This window comes from Piliocolobus tephrosceles, chromosome 1 (assembly GCF_002776525.5).
Source record: "Piliocolobus tephrosceles isolate RC106 chromosome 1, ASM277652v3, whole genome shotgun sequence".
NCBI lineage: Eukaryota > Metazoa > Chordata > Mammalia > Primates > Cercopithecidae > Piliocolobus > Piliocolobus tephrosceles.
In genome coordinates this window covers 181,375,323-181,392,117 of record NC_045434.1, presented here as the reverse complement: position 1 = coordinate 181,392,117, position 16,795 = coordinate 181,375,323, and the positions used below count along the sequence as shown (strand labels likewise).

The window sequence follows — 16,795 nt, the reverse complement described above, 5'->3', positions numbered from 1 at the left end:
CATGCTTTGCTTCTTATTCTGTTTATGTCATTGGCCAGATGGGAAGCGTCTGAGCACAGTGCTGGTGTGCCTGTGTGCGGTCACCTGAATTGTCGGTGCCAGGTGCTCCTGCAGGTGAGCAGCCTTGAGTCAGCAGACGACCTGAGAATTTGTTTAAAAACTAAGAAATGAGGCTTTCTTTTTAATAGGAACCAGAATTTTTCATAAAGCTTCAAATACGGGTTCTCAGCATGTAGAGTGAGATGAAAAGGTGCATGGGTGCTGTTTATGCTGCTTCATGACTGAGAAAGAGGAGGGATAAGCATGGTTTAGGAAGGTGGTTGTCTCCTCTGCCAGGCACTGGATGTAGGTACCCCATATACACAGCCAGTGAGCCGTGGGCCAGACTGTCTCCACCAGCAGAACTGCTTGTTATGGTACTTTGAATGAGGCTGATCAAGCATAATTCTAACCTCTTCTCCCACCTGGTGGTACCAGGAGATAGTCTTCATTTTAAATTTTATTTATGTTTTTGAGTCAGGGTCCAATCTGTTGCCCAGGCTGGAGTGCAGTGGCACAAGCACAGCTTGCTGCAGACCTCCTGGGCTCTTAAGATCCTCCCGCCTCAGCCTCCCAAGTAGCTGGGACTACAGGTTCACGTCACCATGCCCAGCTAATTAAATTTTTTATATATAGAGAGAGACAGGGTCTCGCTGTATTGGCCAGGCTGGTCTTGAACTCCTGGCCTCAGGGCGATCCTCCCACAGTGCAGGGATTTGAGGCATGAGCCACTGCACCTGGTCACTAGCCTTTTTTTTTTTTTTTTTGAGATGGAGTCTCGCTCTGTTGCCTGGGCTGGAGTTCAGTGGCGTGATCTCTGCTCACTGCAACGTCCACCTCCCAGGTTCAAGTGATTCTACTTGCCTCAGCCTCCCAAGTAACTGGGATTACAGTTGCCTGCCACCATGCCCGTCTAATTTTTTTGGATTTTTAGTAGAGATGGGGTTTCACTATGTTGGCCAGGCTGGTCTCGAACTCCTGTCGTGATCTGCTCGTCTCGGCCTCCCAAAGTGCTGGGATTACAGGTGTGAGCCACCGCGCCTGGCCCTTTTTTTTTAAAAAAAACATTCCCCAAACTGAGGGTCTAACATGCCGATTGGTGACGTCAAGGCTCCCCACAATGGTTGGGTGTGCGGGTGGCATGAAAAAGCCTCCCAGTAATTATGTTCCTGCCCCTACGTTTAAGATCACTTTGACTGATCAGTTGTCAAGCGCTGGCCACAGATGTAAGGTTTCTGAGAAAAGATCCCAAATGACTCTCCAGGGCTTGCAAAGCCCAGGCAGCCCTGCCAGCCTGGCTGTGGCAGACAGGATAGGGCTGAAGCTGGATTTACAGGAGGGCAACCTATGCCCAGTATCTACTGACCCGTCCCCGGAGGAGGAAAGCTGGTCACATTCCTCATTCCTTTTTTAATGTGACCTAACAATAGGCACAGCTATGTGTAACTTCCCTTCAGTAACTTCCTTCAGTCCAGGGGGTCTGGGCAGGTTCTTAGCAGTCCGGAGCAGCTGGGCTGAAGCCTGACTTCACCCTTCCTTTGTAGAAATCTGCTGTTTTCCCCCCAAAAACATTTCCAAGGATTGTGGTCCCTGGACTAGCGTTTAGCAGTGGTACCGGGACTGTGGAAGGTGCTCAGAAACGCCAGTCCTCCACCTTCTTGAGTAACACATTTGTATAGTTTTCAAGCAGCCTTGGTGACCTTGGGGCAGCTCGGGGGGTGAGCAGCAGGAGTCTGGTAACCTGCCACAGTACAGGTGTCCGTGATCACACTGGTCCCTAGAACCAGCATGAATGGCAGCCGAGGCAGGGGTTGTGTGCTCTTTGCTAAGTGGGAAAACCAGGTCTCAGAGCAGTTGTGATGGCCCAGGAGATGTCACCTGGCTGGTGAGCGGAGGGGCTGGGGGTTCCAAAGTTCTCATCTGTATCTGTTCTGTGGATATGGCCAGGGGTCTCAAGTTTTAGGGGATAACTGATGTGTGTTCTATGGAACACCGGTCCTGTGAAATGCCCTGTTCAACACGGTTTGGTGATTTTCTGGTGGCTCAGACCCCAAATTTAGGAGTATCCTTAATTGTCTCACCAGCAGGTATTTATTGGGTGTCTACCACATGCCAGCCCTACCCAAACCCCTGTCCCCCAGAGCAAGTATTTAGTGGGGGAAACACCAAATAAAAGCTACAGACTGTGGCAGTTCATAGGTGGAGACCGAGGGTGGAAGTGAGCAGGGGAGTGGCAGTGCTGGGAGGTGGTGTCTTTAAAATAGGATGGGTGGGAAATTAAGCATGGACTTGAAGGTGGAGACAAAGGAAATAGGCTAGCGCAGAGACCCCGAGGCAGGAGCGCAAATGAAACAAGTTGGTGGGCGTGGCTGAAGTGGCTTGCACAAGGGGCGGAAGACATTGAGGTGGGGTGGGCTAGGTCGTGGAGAATCATGCAGGCCCTCGTTTGGGCTTTGCTCTTGAAGTGGAGATTTTGGAGGGCTGTGGGCACAGACGCAGCATGAGTGTGATCAAACTGGCTTTACAGCCTCTGGCTCGGCTGGTGGAGACAGCAGGAGAAACCAGAGGCAGGAAGCTGCGGGAGGTGTCTGGTTTTGTTTGTTTTAAGCTAATGGTCTTACTGGACCAGAGGGGTCTTGGAAAGGAACTGAAACCCTTAGTGTGAGGTGCTGCTCTGTGCCACATCTGGCATAGACACAGGGCACTGGCCTGATGGTGGCAGAATGCCCCTGCCCCCGGACATTGTCACTGTCTTATAGATGAAGAAACAAGCACAGAGGCATAGCACTTTGCCCCACGGGCCCTGGTCTTTAAGACACAGCTGGACTGGAGTGTGAGAGGCTGGGTTCCCTGCCTTTGCAGGTCTGTTCTCTGCCTCCTGGACAGAGGTGGGCTGGGCCTGGGACTCATGACCCTGCAGCATCTGACCGGCTGACCCAGTGTCCTAGAAAGAACCATTCTTGTCCCAGGTGCATGTAATTTATTAACGGAGCTTTGACAATCACAAGTTCCAGCAAGTCAGGGGTAGGGGCTGCAGGGTAGCCTCTTGCCCTATAACCACAGTCACCAAATATGCCTCACCATCTGTGAGGGGCTTTCCTGGAACGACAGATTCCCTTCTGGCACTGTCCAGCCAGCTGGAGTCACAGGCCTCAGCCTGGGCCAAATGAGCGTTTCAGGGAGAGGGACAATCCACGTTCTTTCTAAAAGAAAGGTCGTTTGGGGACAGGGCTGAGAGCAATTTCTTGGCTACACAGACTGGGGGCTGTCAGGGTTGAAGCCACATGGGCTCATGTGTCATGTTGAAGGAGCCCCTGTCCGCCTCTCAGCAGCCTGCATGGGCTTTACTGGGTCGGCCTTAGGCTCAAACAGGAAATTCCTGGGTCTCAGGTGGAGAGCGCCGCGCCATCCTGCTTGCTCTCCAGGGCCCTCACAGGACACAGCAGGTGCAGGACATAGGCCCGTGCTGCTGCAGCTGCTGCTGGAGCTGCTCCTTCTCCATCGTCAGCACCTTCACCCTCTCCTCCAGCTTGCCCAGCTCCACCAGCCACCTCTGAGGGGACATGGGAAAAGCATGTGGCCAAGCCCACCTGGTCTCGGGCCTGTCCATCCTCCCCTCCACCTGAGGCCAAACTGAGGGAGGAAGGGAAAGCCCGGGAGCCTGGGAGCTTTCTCAGCTAGGGGGAAAGTCAGGCCCCTTGGCCTGCTGCCACCTTCAACCAGGAAGGTTGGAAGCTGCCGGCTGCCAACCCTGGAAGGGAGCCTCCTGCATGCTGGGCAGGCCGTGTCCCTCCTCACTGTTGGCCCTCTTTCCTCCGTTCTCCGTTTCCCTCTTGAAAAAGCTCTTTCTTGGGACTGTGTCCTACCCCCTCCGCCCCTTTAGGGCCTCCCCTAAAATGTAGTGTATAGTCCTTGGGGTTTTCTGGTGATGGCTCAACATTCTAATCTCCCTGCTTCCTCAGCCACTCACGATCGAGTGCGTTAACTGCCCAGGTAGAGGGTGAGGGGTTTCAGGCACCTCTGAAAAGGGGATACTGCATAGATTTTTTTTTGAGGTGTCTCGCTCTGTCACCCATGCTGGAGTGCAGTGGTGCAATCTCGGGTCACTGCAATCTCTGCCCCCGGGATTTGATCGGTTCTCCAGACTCAGCCTCCCGAATATTTGGGAGTACAGGTGCCCGCCACCATGCCTGGCTAAGTTTTATATTTTTAGTACAGATGAGGTTTCATCATATTGGCCAGGCTGGTCTCGAACTCCTGACCTTGTGACCTGTTCGCCTCATCCTCCCAAAGTGCTGGGATTACAGGCGTGAGCCACTGAGCCCAGCCACTGCATAGATTTTTAAAAGGAGAGGGCCTGGGCCTCTTTCCACCAGCTGCCTACCCGTGGAATACAGGATGTGGTGTGATTTTAATCCAACCCCTTGGGTTAAACAGGGTGATTCAGGGCCCAGGGAACCATGGTGGCTTGCCCTGGGCTGCTCTGTGTGACTGAAGGGGCCTGGGGTCAGCTTTGCCCCACCCCACCCACTGGCCTCAGCTTCCATACCTGCCTGCACCACTCCTGGATGGCGCTGGCGGACAACGGGCCCTGGATGCTCCCGTCGCGCCGCAGAAACACCTCCCCCTGGTCTGTCTGGTAGAGTTGCGGCTGGCTCTGGGCCTTGGGGGTGTGCACGGTCAGGCGGATCACCTTGGGAGGGGCAACAGCAGCTCTGGAGGCGCCGCCCCTCACGGTCGGCAGACCCCCTCACGGTCGGCAGCCCCCATCCTGCCACGCCGCTCAGCATTCCTCACTGATTCCTTAGGGCAGGCCGGCAGGGCTGGCACAGGGGCCATCACCAGCCCCTTCTCCTGTGGCCCCCAGTCCCGTCCCTGCCCCAGCACTGCCTGGCAGGAGCACAGGCCATTGTCTTATTGAGTGATGACAGATGACAGGCCTGGAGGCCCTCCTGTCCTGCAGGCTCACCTTGAGGGGGACGCTGGTCTCCGAGGTGCTGATCACAGGGACAAAGGTCAGAGTGTAGGCATCAGGAAAGACCTGAGGCTTGAAGCCCTGCAGGATAGAGTCCACCAGCAGGCGTGCGCGGTCCTCATCACGGTGGCTGCAGTGGATGCCCCGCACCAGGCCGCTGTCCTCCACTCCCACGAGCAGGCTGCCGCCTTCGCTGTTGAGGAAGGCGCACACATAGCGCCGCACGTGGTGCTTGAAGGCCAGGCTCAGGTACTCCCCGCTGCCCCGCTTGAACTCCATGTTGCGGGTCTCGCTGCCCAGGAAGGCACCCTGGAAGAGCTGGTCCTTGCCCACGATCCCTTGGTGCACAATGGCACTGTCAGAGCACACACCACTGGGCCGGCCCTGGCAGCTCTGCAGCTTCCAGGCCTGGGGCCTATCAGGCAGTGTGTGTGTAGGCCAGGCCGGCAGCGGGACACCAGGGCCTGGGCTGGGGCCGGGGCTCAGGCCACTGTCCTCCTCCTCCTCCTCCTAAGGTGGGAGTCAAGAATGAATGTATGAGTGTAAAGGTCAAGCCAGAAAATGGGAGCCCTGACCTTGAGAAGGACTGCAAGAACCCCCCGTCCGGCCCCTGCTGTGGCCTGACTCTCATGGGCATCCTGATGCCCCTCACCAGGCTGAGGGGCCTGGTTCTGCCCACTCTCCTGCAGCTGAGGCAGGAAACCCTGCTGGATTGAGGGCTCCTGTCAGCGCTCCTTTCCCTGCCGATCTGGGCCCTTCCCAGGTGAGCTGTGGGATGCCTGGTGGGGAAGAAGAGATTTCTGCTTCCCAGGGCTGGGTGCTGGGACACGTGTGGGCCCATTTTTTCTTACTTGGGTTGCAGACAGGCCCCTGAGACCGAGCCAGATCATTCCAGCAGGTATCTCAGCACCCTGTGACAGAGCTGCAGGACCCTGAATGGAGAGGGACTGCCAGGTACGCACCCACTTACTGATTTCAAACCTTTGCCCACTACTTTCTGGGCTATTGACAAGTCCGCCCTAATCTCCACTTCCTTCTGCGCCTCCTGAATCACCTTTCGTGGTTTGGGCTCTGCTCGAGGGCTCGGTGTGAGCCTCCTCGGGGCCACTTCCTAGTCTGGGCCTCCCCAGCCAGCCCCTCTCTGACCTCCCTGCTTCGAGGCTCACCCTTTCCTGTTAACCCTCCTTAGTGACGTTAACTTCAAGGCAGATTGTTACTCCTCACAATCCTTTCATGAGCGGGGGTTGGGGTGAGGAGACCAGGGTACCTCCCTACCAGCCCTGCAGCTCCCCAGAGAAGTGGAATTGATGAGTCTTAGAAACAGGATAAACCTCATACAAATGTGAAATTGAGTTGAAATGTAAGCCACAGAGCCTTTTAGTTCTGCAACAGTTTAAACACCATCATTTTCACACCAAAAGAAAAAGAAACCAAAATCACCTGTCTCGTGGAGTGACCTACCTTAATGTCCCATGTCCCACCCAATAAAGCCAGCGGTTCAGCCTTGCCTTGGATGATAGCTGTGGTGACCTGGCCCCTACCCTACCTTCTGGCCCAACTTCCTTCCTTAGCACCCCCTGCAGCCTTTAGTGGGAGCTCCAGGGCCACCAAATGGTTTGCCCTTCTGCAGACACCACAGTCCCTCTAAGCCCCCAGGTTCCTCTGCATATTCTGTGTCCCTGGCCTGGAATGTCCTCCCCCACAAGTTCCTGTCCAACGCCCTAAGTCCCAGCCTGGATTTCACTTCCCCTGTGAATCTGTCCCCAGAGAGCAGGGCGAACCTTCCTGTGTCCTCTCACAGCTCTGAGCGCAGCCACCTTGCAGCTCTGTGGGTGGCTGTCCGGCTCTGGCCACAGATGCAGGGCTCCTTGGGGGCCTGGCAGGGCCTCTCATCCCTGCCTTAACTCCTGGCACAGAGGGGGTGTTCATGATTGTTAATTGAACAAATGAGTTGGGCCAAGGGGAAAATCAGGGCCCCTGTGTCTTCTAGGGTCTCCCAGGCCCAGAGGCTGGAATGTAAAAGGACCCAAGGAGGAGGCCCCCTCGTGGCCTTTCTTCACACAAGCATCGGGCTTGAGGCAAACTCAGTGTCTTTCCCAGAGAAAGCTGGCAGTACCAGCGGCAAGCCATGGTCATTTGAGTAGCAGCCCCCAAGTTTGCAGATTTGTCCCTGCTTCCCCAGAGACACCCCTCCGTCCCCACTCTGCAGGCCACTCCCACCCAGAGTCTCTCCCTTGGGGTGAGGCTTTGGAGCTTGCTTGGGAAAAGTCCCACTTACCTCTCTGTGGCTGAAGGGCCCTTGGGCCTCACTCAATAGCAGCTCCTTCCCACGGGCTGCCAGCTCCTTGAGGATTAGGTGCTCCTCCAGGGCCGTCTGCAGGCGCCAGGGGAGGGAGGCCAGGGTGTCCCTGCGGACAGTCACCTGCACCAGTGCATAGGCCTTCCGCGGCCGCCTCACCACCTCGATGTGCTCCCGTGCCACCGGCATCTCCAGCCGCTCCAGGGTGTCTCGCAGCAGGCAGGCGAGCACCGGCACTGAGAACTGGGGGTTCAGATGGCCCACATAGAGAGTGTGCGCCGACGGAGCCTCCTCGAGGTCAGAGTACTCGGTCAGGGACTGCTCTGCGGGGAGCTCCGGCAGGGACTCCTCACCCCAGCACTCCGTGAAGGGCTCTGACACCTGTGTTTGCACCGATCTCTGCATGGGGGTCATGGGAAGGCTCTCCCCGGGAAGGGGCTCCAGGGTTCCTCGCTGCCGGCTGCTGCTCCCAGGGGCTGTGTTTTCAGTGTGGCTTAAGGGCTCCCAGAGGACTCAGGGAGTGTCCCGGCTCCTGGGAGGCACACAGATTGGCAGAGGCTGGGCAGGGCCAGAGAGAGGGAGGGCAGAGGACAAGCAGGAAAGGGCCTGCCACCCACCTGAGGCCTAGGATGGGAAAGCAGTCAGGTGGACTGAGCAAGACACAGGGCCTGTGGGAAGACAGGAGATCTGCCCAAAGAGTGGCAGAAGGGACCGGAACTCAGAGCTCCACGAGCTGTCTTCCTTCCCCAAACCACCGGCTAGGGGCCTCCTAGGTACCCTCAGGGTTTCCGGCCTACCGGAAGGTCACTCCTGCCTCCAGGCAACAGAGAAACCCTTTAAAAAGGGCCTCCTGGAGAAGAGGCCTTAACCCAGGACTCTAAGGACTGGCTGGTGGCCCCATTGCAGCTTCTCGGCCTGCTCCAAAACCCAATGCGAGGCCATCGGGGGCTCTGAAACTAGGCAGCGCTGGGGCAAAGGCTTTTAGAGCAGACGATCTCATACTTTTTGGCACACTGATGAAAGCTATGGCCTCTCAGAAAAATGGCCTTTACATATAAACATTTAACTTAAGGGGGCTCCTAGACCGTAAGAACTCCTAGTCTAGAATGAGTCCTCCATTTTTGGTCCAGAGAGCAGAGGTCAAGAGGAACAGAACGAGGGTTAGAGTTGGGGCCCTGGCGCTCCCCACCCCAAGTCCAGGGAGCCTCTGTCCTGAGCTGTGCACATATGTGCACACACCAGCCCCTCTACTGCTCCCCACACACCCAGCCTGCATCTTCTCAGATGGAATCCTTGAGGCTGTCGGCCTGGCGGCATTCAGGTCAAACAGGAAGAGGAGGAGAGGAGAGGCCTATGACCTTCGTGTCCTGGTGGCTCCTGTGGGAGCATGGGAGGTGCCTGCCCTGAGCTCCCATAGCCCCCCGACCCCGGCCGGTAGCTCTCAGGGCACTTGGAGGCTTGGCACAGGGACAGCCAGAACCACGGTTCTGGGCGGGGCCTGCACAGCTACCTTTGTGATCTCATGAGGCTCAACAATGCCTTCTTGGCCAGCCACAGGCAGGCCGGGTGTGGGAAATCCAACAGGACGACTCCGCTCCCTGTGGGCCCCTCCACACAGTGGAAGCAGACCCAGCGGCCCACCCACCATGCAGTTTGGCTGTGGGACTCCCTTCCCGGCAGCTTCCGGAATTTGAGAGCTGAAGACACTTCCCCCGCTCTGTGATGTCTCTGCAGGCCCCAGTTCCCATGCAGGTCACCTGTTGCCACCTCTTTCAGCGCTGCTGCCTAAAGCCTCCACCTCCCTCTTCAGTCACCAATCCCAGGCTCTACTGAGCACTGACAGGGCCCTGCTGCTCCCAAGATGGAGCAGGAGGCACATGGTGGGCTCCAGGGCTTCCCCTGAGGCCAGGCCCTTCTCTGTGCTGGAGACAGAGGCTGCTGTCCAGAAGAGTCCTGAAAAATAGGTCAGGCACAGCTATCTCTTTGGAAAGATGAGGTTGTTACCTGCTGTTTGAGAAACCAAGACATGGGGGACACACAGCCTTTATCAGCACAGGACTGACCAGTGCTCATTATTCTGCAGAAGGCCGGCAGCACTTGCCCACGCTGCTTCTGGAAGCCCCGACTGGGGGCAGTAAGGACAGGGCCAGAGTTAGATGCTTCAACTAAGGAAGCTGTTTGACAGCGTAGAGAAGTTGCCTTCCTTGTAAGCAGCCTTTCTGAAGATGTTACCAAATGTTTGATTCCTAGGCAGTAGTTTGGGTAGGGCACTCAGGAAGAGAGGCTATGGCGTGCAGGGAAGAGAAGGGCACAGGCCTCAACTGGTGGCAGTGCGAGGCTCTGGGGGGAGTGCGTCGGTGCCTTCTCCTTGCCTGCCCAGGCAGCAGCCAGGTTGGACTTGGCTCTGTGTCCACAGCTCTTAGGGTTACAGAATGAAGGCTCCAAGCTCCCCCTGCCTCACCCCCTCTCCCTCAAGCCTTTCTTGCCTCTGTCATCCATGAGGTGCCCTCACAGCAACTGAGGCTGTAGCTGTTTTGAGATGGCTAACTCAAGTTGTGTTGAACTGTGCAGACACAGCTGGCCAGGAGAAGCACCTTGACAGACGAAACACCTGAACAGGACCGGAGGCGTTCTCCCTACTTACCTAGAGGCCTTGCCATTGGGTGGCTGATCTGTATGACATTTCCCAAATTGACTTCCGTGCAGAAGCTTTCCCCACTCTTCCTGGCAGTCTCTTTAAGCCACGGCATCACGTATTTCTCTGGCGCCTTTAACAGCCTTCTGTGAGCTGAATATCAGTTCTACTTCGTTTTGGAGATGGGGGTAAAAATTGTCTTTCATGGTAAGCACTAAATACATTTATAAACCATCTTTTAAATACATAAATATAAGATAACGGTTATTTACGGTGTCTCTGGCTCTCTAGTATTGGGTCATAGTATTAGAAAGTATAGGTCCTCTGCAGGCAGCTCGGGGTGGTGGGTTCCGAGCTGGGGGATAAGCAGCCCCGCTAACCCTCTTGCTGGATGTCTGTGACCTCACTGACAAACCTCATCTTGAACTGAAGGGAAAAAACCCTAGAATTTAAGCCTCTTTATGAATGTGAGGTGGGGCCCAAAGATGAGGGTCAGAGAGCTGAGCCACTGTGGACGGCCTCTTTTCGTGTTATCTGGACAGTGTCCACTGGGTGGCCCACATGGCCACAATACCTGAGCCCACAGCAGGGATGCCATCCCCTCTTCCAGCTCCCATGTCACAGTCTGTGCTGTTTGCCCAGGAAGGTTAGTCAAGGGGCAGAGGGATAGGGAAGAGGAATAAGCCCAGCCAGGTGCAGGAGAGAACAAGGATGATCAAGAAGAGTGAACTCTGGGGAGGGGAGTTACAGACACAGCTTTCCAGGTCCTGGGACCCACATCACTCCAGCCTGCCTTGGTCTCAAGCCCTCTGCTGGCGTGCTGCCTTCAGCCTGAGGATCTCCACCTGGCTTCTGACAGGGCCCAGCTCCAGCTACTGCAGAGTATCTCTGACTTGAGTGGCTCCATCCTAGTGTCTGTGCCCTGGGTACTGTGGGCTGCCAGCCTCTGTGGGCACCTGCGGTCGCTTTGGCACTGCACAGAGCCACAGTTCTGATGCTCAGCTGTGACTGCCCCTGGGCTGGAGGCTGGAAGCTGTGGTGCTGCCCTGATGGAATGTGGTGGCAAGACCATGTCCAGTGACGCAGGGTACTTAGGTAAAGAGGCTGCAAAAAGCTGAGGGCTGCTGAGGGAAGAAGTGTCGGGACCCTTTTCTCAAGGTTTCCCACACTTTTCGTTTTGGTGGTAAAGAAGGAGGGATTCACCTTCAGGCTGTTCCCAGCGAGGGAGTGTAGCACCAGTGTGAGGCAAGAACGGTGTGTCCGTTTGGCCCACCAGTGCTACACCTCAGGGATCGATCTTAGGGAGTCCCACAAGACCCTCACAAAGAGTGACTGGACAATGCAGTCCACGGCCAGGAGGCAGGGAGGAGCCATGGCTGGGGAGGGCAGAGTGTTCCAGAAAAATGCCCTGCCCTCCCGTGGATTCGGCCTTAGGTGGGGCCTAGAGCTCTGTTGCCTCCCCAGGTGTTTGGTGTTTCCCTCCTGAGCTCAGCACAAAGTCAGTATCATCTCCCTGTCCGAGCACTGAGGGTGAGCACATGAAGCTGGTGCCACGAGACCTCTGTCACCTGTGCCTTTCCACCTGGTGGGCTACTGGACTGCTGGGGTTCATGGAGCGGTCTCTCCAACACTGCAGCATGTGTGCGCTGAGTCTGAGGCCAGTGCGAGTGCTGCTAATGATTCTGGGTCACTATTAGAAGGCTTGGCTTTTGAAACAATTTCCAAAGTTGAGGGTTTTTTTTTTTTTTCTTAAACAACATTTAGTTTTGACCCCAGAGGTTACGGCAGTGTGAATAATCCTCTCCCTTCCTGCAGAACTTGACATCTGGTTACCTTTCTAGTTTTGTCTGGAAACCAGATAAAAGTATGTCAGCTGTTTCAGTGCAGCACTACTTATGGTAAACATGATTCCGAATTGTAAATTATCTGCACTTGAAGTTTTCTGTGTGAACTATAAACACTTGTTAAAAAGCCATAATGTTGGGCTTCCTGTGTGTAATGACTCAGTTGCGTATGTGGCTTTTGGGGTCCGTGAAAGCTGTGCCTCTTGAGTTGTTCAAAGAGATAGGAGCTCCTTTGGGGAATGATGCCTCTAAGCCACAGTGAACCAACCCCCTTCTCCCTCATGTATCTCATTCCTTTGTACCTGAGCTGTCACCTGGGCAACCAAGGAGAATAACTCCCATGACCGATAGATGACTGGAGGCTCTGCGAGGACTACCCTCCTCCCCTGAAGAAGGCTGCTTCCCGCTGCCCTGCAGCCAGGCCGTTTCCTGTCTGACAGCCTTCAAAGTAAATGCCATGCCCAGTGTAGCCTGCAGGGATCTTGAGTCTGAATGGTAGCTGGATCTGAGACAGAGGCCCACGGGAGGGAGTTGCAGGCAGTAGGACGTGTTGTACCCCTTAACAGCTATGGAATTAACCTCTGGAAGCACCTGTGAGATGGGGAAACAGTAGTTACACCATAGGACTGAGTTTTAAATGGGATACTGTACAAAAACAACTTAGCACAGTGAGTTCTCAAAACAGTGCTCAGTAGGAAGTTATATACTCTTGATGAAAAGAGGGTAAGGTGGGGTGGGTGCCCAGCTTTGCAGCATGTCTGGCCTGCCTACATATGCCAGTGTCACCTTCAGTCCCTATGTCTTGAGGCTCACATCTAGAAGTTTGTTGTTAGGGTTCAGCAAGGTACTCATTGGGAATACCCTGAATGAATAGCACAGTCTACAAGATCCCAGTGTTGGCCGGGTGTGGTGGCTCAGGCCTGTAATCCCAGCACTTTGCGAGGCCAAGGCAGGCGGATCACTTGAGGTCAGGAGTTCGAGACCAGCCTGGCCAACATGGTGAAACGCTACTAAAAATACAAAAAATTAGCTGGGCGTGGTGGTGTATGCCTGTAGTCCCAGCTACTTGGGAGGCTGAGGCAGGAGAATCGCTTGAACTCGGGAGGTGGAGGTTGCAGGGAGCCAAGATCGTGCCACTGCACTCTAGCCTCGGCGACAGAGTGACACTGTCTTTAAGAAAAAAAAAAAAAAAAAAGGCCAGACGTGGTGGCTCACAGCTGTAATCCCAGCACTTTGGGAGGCTGAGGTGGGCAGATCACGAGGTCAGGTGATCGAGACCATCCTGGCTAACAGAGTGAAACCCCGTCTCTACTAAAAATACAAAAAATTAGCCAGGCAAGGTGGTGGGCGCCTGTAGTCCCAGCTACTGGGGAGGCTGAGGCAGGAGAATGGCGTGAACCCAGGAGGCGGAGCTTGCAGTCAGCCGAGATGGCGCCACTGCATTCCAGCCTGGGAGACAGAGCGAGACTCCATCTCAGAAAAAAAAGAAAAGAAAATCCCAGTGTCAAGGAGTTGGTAGAAAATGAGGGCCTCAACTTGTTCGGCTGCCTTGACCCTGACTGTTTTACAGTGACCATGGTTAGAACCTCACAGTGGCCAAGTAGAAAAGATACTGTAAGTAAGTTATGATATTCGAACTTGTCACTGGTGAAAGCTGGAAGGGCCTTCACAAGTCTCCTCATGCAAATACCTCATAGCCAGATGGGCCCAGAGAAAGGAAATGACCCACCCAAAGCTTCCTGGCACATGGGTGGGCTGGCTAGAACCTCAGCCTTACAGTCAAATGTAAGGCTTTGGCACTTCCTGCCTGTGTGACCTGAACTTAAGTTTCCTTATCCATAAAATGGGTTTGTTGTGAAAAGTGAGATAGTTCTAATTCATGTAAGCAGCTCGTATGGCACACAGTGATATGAAAGTGTTGGTTGTTATTATCAGGTTATACTGCACTGACCTGCTGTCCCCCTATGCCTTCTCTTCCTCCTGCAAACCCTGTACTCCAATTATAAACACAACGTGTGGCCCTGGAGTTGTGTGCCTGGCCCCTGGTCAGCACAAGCGGTACAGTGCAGGCCTGACCTGGCTGGGCTGGCCTGCATCTTTCCCCACCCTATATGGGTGAAGACATGCCCAGCCACTGAGGCTTGTAGGAGTTGCTGACCTAAGATTGCTCCTTCCTGCTGTGGCTTTGCATAGCGGCTGTGCTTACTACTGTCTAGCTGCACCACAGCAAAGCCCTTTGAGGGTGGAAACTGGATTCACATACTAACTTTCCAAGGGGCCTATGTGATGCTGGGGCTCTGGTAGGCATTTGGAAGACCACTTATTCTTTAGGGACTGCTGGAATTAGAAGGACACTTAGGAATCATTTTGTCCAAGCTCTACCATTTTATTTATTTGAGACGGGGTCTCAAATTGTCACCTAGGCTGGAGTACAGTGGTGCGGATATGGCTCACTGCAGCCTCGATCTCCTAGGCTCAAGCCATCCCCTCACCTCGGCTCCCCAAGCAGCTGGGACTACAGGTATGTGCCACCACGGCAGGCTAATTTTTGTATGTTTTTGTAGAGCTGGGGTTTCACCATGTTGCCCAGGCTGGTCTCAAACTCCTGAGTTCAAGAGACCCTCCCACCTTGGCCTCCCAAAGTGCAGAGATTACTGGCATGAGCCAGTGCACCCAGCCTCATTTTATATATGAGAAAACTAAGACCAAGAGAAGAGGAATGACTGGTCTAATGAATGCATAGTGATTTGGCTGTTAACTGATTAAAAAGACACTGGTATCTATATTGGTTTTTATTTATAAACAGATTGACATAAAATAAGTCCAGATGGCAGCTGTGCTGCTGACTTGCTTACAAGGAAGCATATGGACAGCAGAGTGGGTGGAACCGACTCCAGCCTGGAAAACCTGCCCTCCCATCCCCCTTAGGGCCTTCTTGGCCTAAGATCATCCGGCCTGATCTTCTTCAACAGCAGTTCTGGCCAGGGCAAGGAGCTGTGGTGGGGGCAGTATGGGCCAGGGACTCCCTTCCCACAGATGAGGCCTAGGGCTGCAGAAGGGCCCCATGAAGAGAGGAGAAGGTGACAGGGATCCTTCTCCCCATATGGAGTGATGTGGTCAAGGCTTTATGGGACTCTCCACTTCAGGGTCCTGTGAAGAGGGGCCACGCCTATCTGGAGAGGGCCTCTCTGGGATCAAGGCAGGACAGTCTCCCTCCTCCTGAAACCCAGTGTCTAGTGTGGAAGGAGTATTAACTACAGGGTTTGCCCAAGTGCCAGAAACAATAAATTAACAATAAGATCTTTTTGTAAAAAGGTAGAGGTTTGCACCATGAGTTTGGATTCAGGGGAATCTGATGAGAAGGTAGGAGCTGTGGGGTGGTGGGGTGCCACAGCAAGACCAGGACAAAGTTGGCCTTTTCCTCCATCACTTGGAAGGCATTCAGCCTAAACTCCTGGTTGAGAGGCCAGCCAAGCTTAAGAAATAAATAGAGGGACCTTAGATCCCCGGCAGAGCTGAGGGAAGAGCAGCACCAGCCCTGGATCCCCATTCTCCCTCCTCAGTCCTTCATGGAAGGACATATCATGGCAGCTGTGGCTAGGACTGGTGCCTCCACATAGCCTCTTGGAGTCCTGAGGTGGCCCGGAATCCCACTGAGGTGCCTGGGGTGGGCTGATGCCCCTCATTCCTAGAAGAATGCCCCCACCTGCTGACCACTTGGTTGTCTAGGCTGCCTCTCCCAGTTCAGAACTTGCCCTGCTTCAGCCGGTCAATGTGGTAGGAGAGCTTGAGCGCAGGCCCCAGCTTCAGGCCCATGTACTTCATCATCATGTCACTGCGCAGCAGCAGCAGGGCCTTGCCATCGATCTCCTGGGGGGTGGGGAGGTGGGCAGAAGTGGAGGGGAGGTGCCATCAGAGTCCTGGTTGGTCTGACCCCCCCAGGTTCTGATTATAGGCCATCCTGGGAAGTGCCTGCCACATGGGAGTCCAGTTCACCTGCTGTGACGCTGAAGCCTACCTGTTCTCAACCTTTGTCTCTAAGCATCCCTCCTCCCCAGACATCTCCTACTGTCCCCACCAGGTGAGGCTCTCCACACATGTTCCTACCGAGAGGTCAGGCAGGAGCACCTACGTGTTTGCGAAAGAGGTCAGCGTGGGGTCCAAGCTGAGGATCAGCTTCCTGGACAAACTGCATCACGTCCTCAACTGTCCATGACGAGGGGTCCCGGCCACTCAGTCGAGAGGCATCCCGGCTCTCCAGGTATCGGTCCGACCCTGCAGGACAGGAGGGCACCTACTATAACGGGCGGGGACTGGTTTGTAAATCCCCACCACTCTTCTTGGCACAGCTCAGTGGCCTTCTAGGTGATGCTCACAGCAGTGCTAGACCATGAGCCGAGGAACTGGAGATAGCCGAGGGAAGAAAGTGTTTCCTCACAAAGGGAAAGTCAAATCTTTGTTTTTTAAGGGTAGATCTGATTTTTGGAAATGGCCAGAAGAAATTTTGCATTGAGGCTATGATTCAGCCCAAACCTGAGACAGTGGTACCAACATGGTAAGGGGACTATTTGGGTGCCTTGGGGGGACTGGTGAGTGGGGCTGTTTTTGCCTTGGCTCTGGGAGACCATTTCTAGAGAGACTGGTAGCCTGGTAATATTAGACTGGTATTGGCACGTGGGCAAAAAATACCCTGGATTCTTTTCCAAGGCCTGGAGAATAGGTGGCCTCATTACAGCCTGATACACTAAGGCAGAAGACAGTTTTTTTGGTTTATTTTTCTGAGATGGAGTCTCACTCTGTCACCCAGGGGCTAGAGTGCAGTGGCGCCATCTCAGCTCACTGCAACTTCTGCCTCCCAGGTTCAAGCGATTGTCCTGCCTCAGCCTCCTGAGTAGCTGGGATTATAGGCATGCACTAAGTTTTGTATTATTAGTAGAGACAGGGTTTCACCATGTTGGCCAGGCTGGTCATGAACTCCTGACCTCAAGTGATCTGCCCGCCTC

At 54.5% G+C, this 16,795-nt stretch overlaps 2 protein-coding genes across 25 annotated transcripts in view; both read right to left on the bottom strand.

Moving 5' to 3' along the window:
- Positions 1-3,002: 3,002 nt before the first annotated feature.
- Positions 3,003-12,765, bottom strand: SLFNL1 (schlafen like 1). Of its 3 annotated transcripts, XM_023221285.2 has the most exons (6): positions 9,958-12,765; positions 7,931-8,000; positions 7,293-7,845; positions 5,009-5,524; positions 4,589-4,732; positions 3,003-3,592 (listed from the first exon to the last, which is right to left on the bottom strand). In XM_023221285.2, exons 3-6 carry the CDS (start codon positions 7,725-7,727, stop codon positions 3,470-3,472), a joined length of 1,218 nt encoding a protein of 405 aa, XP_023077053.1. In that variant the 5' UTR covers positions 7,728-7,845; positions 7,931-8,000; positions 9,958-12,765; the 3' UTR covers positions 3,003-3,469. The 3 variants fall into 3 exon arrangements, with proteins under 3 accessions (XP_023077053.1, XP_026311504.1, XP_023077055.1); XM_026455719.1 differs by lacking the exon at positions 9,958-12,765 and having other exon boundaries at positions 7,293-8,039; XM_023221287.2 differs by lacking the exon at positions 9,958-12,765 and having other exon boundaries at positions 5,009-5,521; positions 7,293-8,039.
- A 1,801-nt stretch (positions 12,766-14,566) lies between these two features.
- Positions 14,567-16,795, bottom strand: part of SCMH1 (Scm polycomb group protein homolog 1) — a 232,510-nt gene continuing 230,281 nt past the window's right edge. For all 22 annotated transcript variants that reach the window (XR_002733497.1, XM_023221305.2, XM_023221302.2 and 19 more), the window contains 2 exons: positions 15,925-16,067; positions 14,567-15,662 (listed from right to left, as the gene is read on the bottom strand). Coding sequence is in view for 21 of the 22 variants with exons in the window: in XM_023221305.2 (XP_023077073.1) it covers positions 15,537-15,662; positions 15,925-16,067 (269 nt within the window). In the remaining variant the exon portion in view is untranslated. The remainder of the gene's footprint in view (positions 15,663-15,924; positions 16,068-16,795) is intronic.